The sequence below is a fragment of the Phaethon lepturus genome, unplaced genomic scaffold (assembly GCF_000687285.1).
Source record: "Phaethon lepturus isolate BGI_N335 unplaced genomic scaffold, ASM68728v1 scaffold7659, whole genome shotgun sequence".
NCBI classification, from domain to species: Eukaryota; Metazoa; Chordata; class Aves; order Phaethontiformes; family Phaethontidae; genus Phaethon; species Phaethon lepturus.
In genome coordinates this window covers 31,981-43,121 of record NW_010564143.1, presented here as the reverse complement: position 1 = coordinate 43,121, position 11,141 = coordinate 31,981, and the positions used below count along the sequence as shown (strand labels likewise).

The following is an 11,141-nucleotide window of genomic DNA, read 5'->3' as shown; positions in this document are numbered from 1 at the left end:
GAGGGAACTGGGGTTGCTCAGTCTGGGGAAGAGGAACCTGAGGGGAGACCTTATTGCTCTCTACAACTACCTGAAAGAGGGTTGTGGTGAGGTGGATGTTGGTCTCTTCTCCCAAGTAACTAATGATAGGATGAGAGGAAATGGCCTCAAGTTGCGCCAGGGGAGGTTTAGATTGGATATTAGGAAAAATTTCTTCACCGAAAGAGTGGTCAAGCATTGGAATAGGCTGCCCAGGGAGGTGGTGAAGTCACCATCTCTGGAAGTGTTCAAAAAACATGTGGATGTGGCGCTTCAGGACATGGTTTAGGGGGCATGGTGGAGTTGGGTTAATGGTTGGACTTGATAATCTTGAAGGTCCCTTCCAACCTTAGTGATTCTGTGATTCTGTGATAATGTCTCTGCTTTCCACCATCTTCTTTCCTGTGAAAGGAGGCAACAGCTGAAGTATAATCCCAGGCAGTGACCAGGGTTTTTACCCATGCTAGAGCCCAAACATGTCTTAAACCACCTGTAATGTTGGTCACAGTCCAACGGTGCAGAGTGCAAGTAGGGGAGCATCCCAGAGCCCAGGGCAACCAAGTTTTAGGGGCCAAATTCTCTGCTTCTGAAAGCAGAAGACGCTCCACTTACACACAGAGAGGATTTAGCCCAGCATTTCTTGTTATATAAGTTAACAATAACCTTAAGGTGTTGGTTTGGAGCACATCCATTGAATGATGCATTGTCCCAGAAACAGGGATGGAAAGTTGCCTGTTTACCAAGCGGTGAAAACAATAGTGATGAAAGACAGAGCAGCAACCCGAGTTCAACAACTCCAGCAGCTGGAAGTAATAATGACAGATGTCATCATTTACCATGGAGGTCCATGAGCTGGTTTAAAGTTTCATGGCCCAAAGTCATCCTCAGGGCACTGCACATTCCAGAAACATCTCTGAAGCAGCACCTTACAGTAAAAGGCAATGAGCAGAAAATGATGAGGGCTGCTGTCAAGGGAGCAGTGTTCCTCCTCTGGCCTCTGACGAAACTCCATTTCAACGAGTAAAAATTAATTCCTTTCTAGATATGGGGCCTCAGGAAGAGTTACCAGCAATTGGCCCTGGTTTCTGGGACATTCTCAGCAGGGCTTGCTATGGTCCAACTTGAAGTAACCCACTGGGCTGTTTAGTCTGAGTGTACGTCTGCACTTCCCTCCTGGGACACAACTGGAGTAAAGGCATGATGTATCCTCTAGGACATGGGTCTTTATCCCCTACTTGATGTCCTTCTGAAAAGTACATCCCAGCTGAGGACAACTTTGCCTCTCCAGCATGGGTAGCAGGGGTTTTACGTGGGCACAGACTGCTGAAGACCTCTTGTCTCTTGACGGAAGCTAACAGAGTCTTGGCCCATTTCTGAAGGAGCCAGGGTGGGCTGCTGTGGCCACTGGTAGGAACAATATGAGACACAGCAGCAAAGGGCTGTAGTTCCAGAAGCAGGTTCCACCACCATCAAGGCAACTGCCTCTGGTACAGATTTGCCTTCTCACATGCCCTGGGTCTGGATCCTTGTGGGCTGCTCAGAGCCCACGGCCTTTGGCTGGAAACCCAGCAGTGTTTGCTGGCTCTCCGCATGACCTCACTCTGCACAGCTTGTGCTTGGAGGCCTGCTGAGCTCAGCTACCACCCTTACACCTTGGTGCTGTGTCCACAAGGCATCAGAGATGGCCACTGGAAGAGCTGCAGGGTGCTCTGCTTCATGCTGTGAAGCCGCCTGTGCCAGTGGTGGGTGTGGGGGTGGCACAGCTCCTGCCTCCTGGGGACCTCAGTTGTGCTGGGCAAACCCCACCTGAGGAAGACTGCTGCCTCTCCTCCCCCTCACACACATCTTTGCTCTCTTAGAGGAGAAGCAAGGCAAGAAGTTTCCTATATAGGTTAATAATAGCCTTGACTTCAGATTTTCTGTGACTCCTTTGGCAGCAGCTGGGACCAAGTCTGCCTGGCACATCCCTTGTGGAAACCTCCCACAAACAACTGGCGTGTCTTATTCCTCCCCAGAGGTCCACACTGGGGTGTCCCACCAGGTTTTGTCTGCCTCCCCACCCTTCCCTCAGTGTGCCAGGTGGAGGAATGAATGAGAGGCGCAACGGCCACGCCGAGCCCCACTCCTTCTTTCTGCACATCGTCATTTCTGCCAGCTGAGTCTATTCATTGTGGGAGGGGTGGGAGAGCATGTGTGGAGCCAGGGCTGGTGCCTCTTGGTAAGGGTTTTGCAAGGCTGAGCAGATGCCCCAGCTGGGTGCTGGCAATAGATACTCCCCAAGCCACAAGCGGGATGAGTGTAAGTGATCTTATCTCACCCGTTCAGTAATAGGTATCCAATTTGCTGACTCCAGTTGCCCAACTCAGGTCTGATTCAGGTCTTCATGGTCTTCCTGCAGGATGCGGTGGCAGGAGGGGTGGGTGCGATGTCTGAGTGCAAGGAACGGGGGTGGACATCAAAGACCCATCACTTGCACCTCCTAGTAGGGGCTCGGGGGTTTGATGCCCCCAGCCTGGAGCTGAAGAATGGGTACATCAGCAGCGCGTAAGTTAACAGGCAAAGCAGGAGAGATGCTGCCTATGCCCAGAGGATGGAGAGCTCCTGCATGGGAAGCCCCAGCCACACACATCTGAGTGCAAGGAACGGGGGTGGACATCAAAGACCCATCACTTGCACCTCCTAGTAGGGGCTCGGGGGTTTGATGCCCCCAGCCTGGAGCTGAAGAATGGGTACATCAGCAGCGCGTAAGTTAACAGGCAAAGCAGGAGAGATGCTGCCTATGCCCAGAGGATGGAGAGCTCCTGCATGGGAAGCCCCAGCCACACACAACAGACTTTCAGTGACAGATTTTGCTGGGAAATTTCCCAAGCAGTGTGTGTGGCAAGGTACCTTGCTACATGGTGGGCATTTTGGTACCTTGGCAGCACTGTCCTACTCCTACCACCCCAGAAAACACACGGTGCAGCAAAGTGCCTGTGATGGGGAGACCTGGGGCTGCTGCCAGCCTGGGGAGGGGTAACCTCTCCTCTTCTCTGTGGGTTTTGAGTTCCCTGGCCCACTGCTGTTCTTGTCACCTTCTTGTTGCTCTTTCTTCTCCAGTCTGGAAGTGAACAGGAGCTGTGGTGAGGGTGGAACTCTGCTACTGGGATTTGCCAGGAGGGCTGGAGCTGGGAGATGTGGGGCTGCAAGGATGATGAGATCCATCCCCTCTGCATCCCAGAGGGGAGAGAGATGCACGGGCTCTCTGTGGGTGGAGGGGGAGGACCCCTTGTTCGTTCATTTCATACACTGCATGCTTGCCTCCACCAAGTGCTGCTTTCAAGTCTCATCCTGTCCTCACTGGGCTCTGGCAACCTGCAGGGCTGGAGGTTTCCTTGCCTAAGGGAAAAGAGGTGTCTGACCCCTCATGGTGAGGGTCAGAATTTATGGAGATTGGAGTTGGGAACTGCTGCCCATCCTGGTTACAAATGCACTGGTGACTCATGGGAAAGCTGCTCCTGTCTGCTGGTTTCTGATCCCCAGACACTCATGCTGTGCCAGGGCTGGCAGCTCCTGTGGCTCCTGGGCTGGCTGTTCTCAACACCTGCCTTCAGATGTATGGGCATGGGGAGATCAGGGAGGTCTGAGCTGGGCTGCCTGTCTGGGGAGGGATTGCCCCTGCCATGTTCTCCCCTCTGCTTCCATAAACCACTTTGATTTGACAGTGGGTTTCTCAAGATAAAACCTCATCCATGCCTTGGGTCATGAAGCAAACTGGGGCTTGGATTTTCTGCATCCACCCAAGGGAACTAATGGATATATTCCCGGACACAGGATTATCCCTGTTTCAGTGCTTCAAGTTTAGGACTGAAATTCTGAATATCCCCTACATACTATTTTGGCATCTACTTTTGCTGACTCCTCTTGGGGCTTTCAGTGTGTAAATCCCCGCTTTTGTTCCTTCTGGGCAGAGCTAGAAAAAGAGGTCAGGACATTTTTCTAAGGAAGTGTGAGCTCTTTACCCTTGGGATATTCCAGGTCAGCCATAGGGTGAGTCATCCAATGCAGCTCCATCCAAGGGGAGGGAGGGGAAGATGGTGGCTCTCATCACAACAGCATTCAAGTTCTTTGCTTTTCCCCACCCATTAGATCAAGCCTTCACTGAAGCCTCTAGAACGAGTTTAAAGCTATAGCCCAAAATCAGCTCATGTCCCATGCCTGCTGATGCCTGTCTGTACAGGAGCTGTCAGGTAAAGGACATTCTCCCCTCTTTGGGAGAGGGACTCTCCTGGTGAATTGGGAGGTGGGTGCTTATGCCTCTTCAGACTTAGGGTGTTGCATCCACTGCACAGCCCAGCCCTTCTGTTTACAGCCCTGTTATCTCCACAGCCGCGGGCGCTTGTCTCAGGTGGCTTGTCCATGCCAAATCCCTGTTGCATTATGGAATCTCAGAAATGCCCATTACAATGCAGTTCCTTAATGCCTGTTTGCTTAAGGATGATGTTTAATACTTAAACTACCCAGGGGAAAAAAAAAATAGGGCAGTATGGAAATTCCCCCAAGAGTGAATGTTCCAAAGAGGACAGCAGACACTGTTCTTACTTGCAGCAAATGTAGGCAAGATCCCTTTGCATTTGCAGAGATGGATTTAGGGAGCGACCAGGTGAACTGGTAGTCAAAGTCCCTCAACAGCCCACTCAAAAGAGACAGAGAGTGTAATTTGCTCCAAAGGAGCTTTTACAATTTAGGAGCCTGATTCTCTTCTCTGAGGGTGCAGGTTAGCAGGAATTCTGTTGCAGAGACCATATGAGGGCAAGCAAGCCTTGGAGGTGTAGAATTGGGTAAGGGTACAGAAACTGGGCAAAAAGAGTTAAATACTTCAGGGAACTCCATGCTTCCTTTTGGATTTAACTCTCTTGTACTTTCTACCCTTGCATCTCCTGGGAAAGCAAAACATCTTCCTGAAAGCAGAAAATATCTACAGAACATCCATACCCTTATGGTTTCTACTCTCCAACCTAAAATTATCCATGGCTGGTTCACCCCTAGTTGCACCTTTGCCAAGACAAACAGTTCTTTTACTTCCTGAGGTACTTACTGACAGTGGTATGTCCCAACTTGGCCTTGGGTTTGCTGCATTACCTTATTTGAGCACTTTAGGCTCATGCTGGAACGGAGGTGAAAGCCATTCACCTGCTTGTCCTTCTGGGACTTATTTGCACCTCTTCCACTTTCACTTTGTCTTTCTTGAGCATGGGTGACATGAAATACGTGTGGTATTGCAGAGAGAGCCCCTGCTGTGAATTGCACAACAGGATTAAGACATCCCTGCTCCTAATGCAAATACCTCACCACATCTGTAGTACAAATACCTTTACTTTTTGCAGGTCTGCACCTTCTTAGAGACTGGGGGTGAGCTACATTGGCTATGCATAGCTGTCTCCATCTGGACTAGTTGTTTTGGCCTTTCTTTATAGACAATAAAGAGAAATAGATGCTTCTAAAGCAATAACATGGAGTAAACCTCTAAAATGACATTCAGGTATATTGTGTTCTTAAAATTATAATTTCTGTGGCCAGGGTCATCTGTGCTGGGACTATCTGTGGTTAGGTTAGAGAGCAGTCATAGTCTCCATTCCTGGACATGTCCTCATGTGGTAGGGAAGGTTCTTGTCGTTGCTCCTGACTCACACTTTGGGCTGGTGGAGTTTCACCCCATTTCTGTGTCTTATGCCTTCAGGGTCTTTGACCTTTCCTGCTGTGGTGCTCAGCAGCAGTAGTGTCTCCAAGTCAGGACTGGCTCTGCAGCTCTCAGAAAAGCGACTGTCTACACAGAGCAGTTTATGGCAGTAGCTCCTGCCAAAACCCTATTTCAGGAGAGCTGTTTGTAATAGCTTTCCTTTCAGATGTGTTATTAAAAAGCTTTCTCCTGGAGCAATTGGTGCTTTTCTAGTGTACAGTAGTTATTCTGGTGTGCAACTGCGTATACTGGAAAATGGCTTCTCTACAGCAATGGCATGTGATGAACAATGTTTATGCCTGTAAACTGGGACTGGCTTTGGGATGAGGAGGAAATCGGACGTGACAAAGGACCGCCAGTGGGAAGAGGCTGTGGGCCCATGCTCCAATATGATGCTGGGGGATCCATCCCTATGAGACACTTCTGAATGATATGAGTATAGAATCAACTCAGGGTCACCCTTTCCTCCACTTGGTCCTAAGCAGTGGGCTTCATGGAGAGCTTTTTTCAGGGATTTTAAATATTATCCCCATGAGTATATAGTAATTCAAGTCCAAACTCAGTTTGCCAACTTCTAGGCCTCTCTTAGATGTCTGAGGGACCTAAATTAGGATTGCAGTTTCACCTTAAGTTTCCCCAAACACAAATGCCAACAACAACCCTCAGCTGTGTAGACTACCACTGTTCCCTGGAGGAATTTCTCCATTTTTCTAACTCAAGATGGAGGGCTAAGCAGACCCAGACATGAAATGAACACCTGGCTCTGCAAATCTGGAGGTTCAAGGCAGGATTTTGAAATCATTGCACTTAACCCTCCAGCTAGAATGGTTTAGAAAGCTTATGAACTTCCTACCCACTCACTTCCTACCCTGACTTGCTAGGCAAGCTATAATTTTTATTTTTAATGAAATCTTTTGAACATGTGACCATATTGCTCTGTCAAGAAGATCATGGGAATGAGGTGGTCAGAGGTATCTTCCAAAGGGAGATTTCACAAGGGTGAATCCTGTCATGCTTTGACCCAGTGACCTCTCTTGGCATAACGGCTTTTGCACCAGGTGACCCAGCCATCAGTGCAATGAATGATTCATTGCAGATTTGTGTGATTCATGCCTTTCTCCTTGTTGGATTGCACCACCCATCCTGGGATGGGTGAATCAATTTGGCTTGGACAAGTTGTGGAACCCATCAGTCCAGGTTTATCCATTCAGCTGCTTAAGAAAACATCTGGTTATTTTATTAAACTTCATTTTTAATAGGAAAAGTTACGTTGCTTGAGGCTGATTCAGCACCCTGCAGAAACTAAGGAGTTTATGAGCCTGACTTTATTTTGTGTCACTAGAGCCAGTAGGAAAACAGATGAAGGGGAGCAGCCAAGGATCGGTTCTTCTTTAAAATTTCACCTGTGTCTTTCCCCCGGCATGGAGCGACAAGAGAGGGAGCCAAGTGGCAAGGCTGAAATGCAAACAGCAAACTTGGAACCTGGGTGTTAGTTTTGGACCTTGTCTAGAAATAACAGCCGGAGCACAGTGAGTTTCTTGTGGCATGTTACACGGTTCTGCAGGGGAGAAAGGAAAGGAATAAGAAAGTGACAAACATTACTGACAAGAGCTCTGTTGGACCAAGGTCAGAGGGCATGGGTTCAAGTCTTGGTTTATTCCTAGGTATGCCATGTTTGTTGGTCCCAGAAGATATTGGAAGAAAAGATTCAGATTTATGGAAGGAGCATGACAGAACAATGTTGTCTCTGATTTCCTTGCTGAGCTGAGCTTCCTTTTCTCTCTGAATTTTCTCTGGGCAACCAGCAGTTTCCATAAATTAAAATGTTACATGACCACTACTCCCACCCCCCCTCTGCCAGCGCCTGGATTTTTTGACGCTGTAGAGATTGACAACAGAAGTCCCTTGCTTGGTCTTCAATTGCTTTGACACTACCACCAGGAGGTCAGGCATGAGTTTTTGTGACAGAGTTTTTGAAATTTCCTTTCTTTGAGCCTTTGTGCTGTGAAAGACCATTTTGAATGTCCATGCAAGGCAACACTAAAGGCATGGACATCTCACTGTGTCCACCCAACACTAGGAAAGCCCAGCAGCTCTGAGGGCCTACCTTGTTAGTCTTACTGCTACATCCTTCCATGTTTAACTTCTACTGGCCCATGGACTGCTTCTAACCACCAGGATTGTACCAGTACCCTGTGCATCAGTTACTGCAGGAGATGGGCTTGTTTGGAAACCTGTTTCTCCTGATGTACATCTTTAATTGGTTTGTGTTCAGATCATGTGTTCCTGCAGTCCACCTGAATGGTGTGTCAGGGCAGTTCCTGTGTTGGCACAGAGAAGCTCCAACACTGGGGACTTTCAGCCCTTACCCACGCTTTGATTAGTTATTGCTTCTGAAAAGGTCTTCTGCTTCTTTGAGTGTTGCATCACTGTCCCTTCCCCAAGCTCCTTCCTAGGTAATAACATGGCTGTCTGTTGGGAAAACAGTTGCATAAGTCTCTATTGCTCATTTTAAGTCATTGGATCTTGGGCTTCAGTGATTCACCCTCACAATGACCTGAGAAGGGAATCCAATGTCACTCTCTCCATTTTACTGATGGGAGAAGCTGAGGTGCGGAAAGGTGAAGGATTTGCTCAGGGTCAAGCAGTGACTCAGCTGCAGAGCTGGTGTCAGAGCTCCCACCCCACCCTGGCTCCTTGGGCTTGCATCTGTCTAGACTTTTCCAAGCACCAGCTTTGATGCTGGTCTTACTACCATCTTCTACCATCAATCTGGGAGCCGAGACACCTCCCCTCCCTTCACCAGTTGTAAGGAAATGTCTGTATCCTCAGCTCATAGCCAGAGGGGCTCAGATGCTGCAGACAGAAGAAATGTACCTGCTTACCTGGAGAACATCACCCCATGCCTCTTGCTCCTTACCTGTCTCTCTTTGGTCTTATGGCCCTGTCCCCACCACCAGGGAAGGAACGGGATCCAGGACCCAGCCTAAATAAATCTCAATAAACCTACACCACAGAACACAGCATTTGCATGCTGGTGGTTCAACAAATGGCAAAGCAGCCCACAGGCTGTAGCTTAGGATCTGCCAAAAGGGAAAAAACCCCAACACACCGCTCCATTTGTGGCTGTGACGGCTTTGATACTGAGTCAGGTTGAAAAGGATGGAGCAGAATATAAAGGAGAAGGGAGTGCAGGAGGAAGTGAGGCAGAGGAGTGGCTGTGGATCCTCCATGGCTCGGGTGATGCACAGCAAGAGGGTGAGGGGAGAGAAGGTAAAAAATGGGTACCCTAAACACTGGTTTGCAAACCGCAGCCTCAGCGAGCGTGCTTGGGGCTGACAGAGCACTCACTGTAGTTCAGAGGACCCCATTGATGCTGGTGATACCAGCTGGGCCTGAGCGCAAAGTAATGAGGAAAGTTTCCTGTCCCTGTAATTATGTTTGGACCCGACTGTTTCCCTGCATTTGATTCCTCACATGTTATTGCTTCTTAACCACATTCCTGACTCTACTCCTTGGGCTGGCTGCAGCTTCTGTATGAAATAAAGGCCCATTTACCATTGCACTGAAAAGCTCTGCTTTTCCAACAGGAAAGTCGATGGTTAAACAAGGGGAAGTAGAAAAGCTGGGCATCTGTGGCTTTACAGTGGAGGCGGGGGAACAATTAAGGAAAGGGGTCCCTTTCAGTCCTGCAAATTCAGCCCTGCTGCTCTGCATCAAGCCCCAGTGAGATCCCCACAAAGATCCCGGGGAATTTTTACTACTTGCTTAACAGAAACCAGATGCCACAAGTGGCACGCGTCCTGTTAGCAGCCCTCACCCCAGTTGGTACAGACTGGGACAGCTTTCATTCAGACCATCGCATGGAACTGTCCCAGGGTGATACAGGATGTTACTGAGGATGAAAAGGCAGCAAGGGTTGGCTCCTGTATGGCTCAGTGAGTCGGTGGTCTCCTCGTCAAGGTCCTATGGTGAAGGATTGGCTCTGCACTTGGGATCTCTCCCAACTTTTCTTCACAGCTTTCATGGGGACTGGACTGGAAATGCTCTCCCAAAGCCCTGGGAGTGGGGAGAAACTGTAATGATACACGAGGGTTTGGACCCAAATGCAGATTTTCATGGAGAGATGTCTGATCTTGCTTTGTGATACCAGCTTCAGCTGGGTAATTGCTGGAGTCAGGAGGTGCCTTGGCCTCAGCCTGCAGTACAGGTGTGGGGGATCAAACCCTCCTGCCCCACAGTTTTGCTGCAAAAGCACTGTCAGCCTCTGGATTAGCTCAGGAGTACTCATCACTTTGCCATCCTGCAGGAATTTGGGAGGGAAAAGAAGCTGAAAGCAGGGTACTGTGATTGCACAAATGGGTTAAGACACTACTCAGTCCATGCATTTAGCTTTTAGAAGCTGGTGAGGGGTAGATACGGCCCCATGTTTTAGGTGGTGAGTGATGAAAATAACAGGGGTTTGAGCAGGACATCCTTGTTCCATTTAATTCCTTCTTCTCAAACTCCTGAATCCTCTGCTCACCTGTGCAAGACATAAAGAAAATGAAGAAAACCTCCCACCCTGTCTCAAGCTGAAAAGAAGGGAAAAAAAAATAAGTTGGGTTTGAAGAGCGGGTGGAAGGGGTGTGGTTACCCAGGAGGTGTGTCAGGCATCGAAGAACTTATTTATAAGCAAAGGCAGCTCTGCTGGGGAAGAAACCTTGCTGAGGCTTTGTCAGCTGCTGCTTTTTCCCTGCTGCTGCTTGAAGGGCACCTCTGCTGCCATGGGGAGGCAAAAGGACGTTCTTGCTACCATTGAGGAGCACCTGAGGATCAGAAACAAGTTAGTCCGGCAAGCGCTGGCTGAGTGCCTGGGGACGCTGATCCTGGTGGTGAGTCTGTGCTGTGCTGGGGGGATGCTCTCTGACCCCTGGGGGGTCGTGCGGGGGGACATGGTGCCAGTCAGGGGGCTGTGCTGCTGCCAGAGTTTGCACCGGGCACCAGCCCAGCTCCAGTGCAACCTGCCCCGCGGGGACCAAAGAAGTCCTTACCCACAGGAAAAGAAATTCATTCAAGTAGCCATAGGATCAGCTTCAGGGCTGCTGGAGAAGGGTGGGCTCTGCAGAGCTCGGCGGGCGTGTGCGGGGGGCTTTCGTGCGCCTGCGAAGTGCAGGGAGTGAAAAAGTCTCTGTGGAAGCAGCAAGTGTTTTGCTAAAGATCATGTAAAACTTCCTTTCTGTCTGCCCTGGAATATTTTCTTGGCACTGAAATACTTCAAGTGTTATCACCCGGGGAAGTGAAAGCTCTTCCCTCACCTCACTTTGTTTTCCTTGTGCATCCTATGGAGAAGAAGTAGCCAGAACTTAAACCGTTGCGGTGTTTTTTTGCTTTCAGCTGCAGGCTCCCCAGGGCTTTATCAGCG

The 11,141-nt window shown here is 49.3% G+C and overlaps 1 protein-coding gene across 1 annotated transcript in view; it reads left to right on the top strand.

Moving 5' to 3' along the window:
* The first annotated feature begins 10,434 nt into the window (after window positions 1–10,434).
* AQP3 (aquaporin 3 (Gill blood group)) overlaps window positions 10,435–11,141 on the top strand; it is a 13,378-nt gene continuing 12,671 nt past the window's right edge. The window contains exon 1 of the mRNA XM_010294778.1: window positions 10,435–10,611. Within this exon, the coding sequence (XP_010293080.1) occupies window positions 10,504–10,611 (108 nt within the window). The 5' untranslated portion in view covers window positions 10,435–10,503. The remainder of the gene's footprint in view (window positions 10,612–11,141) is intronic.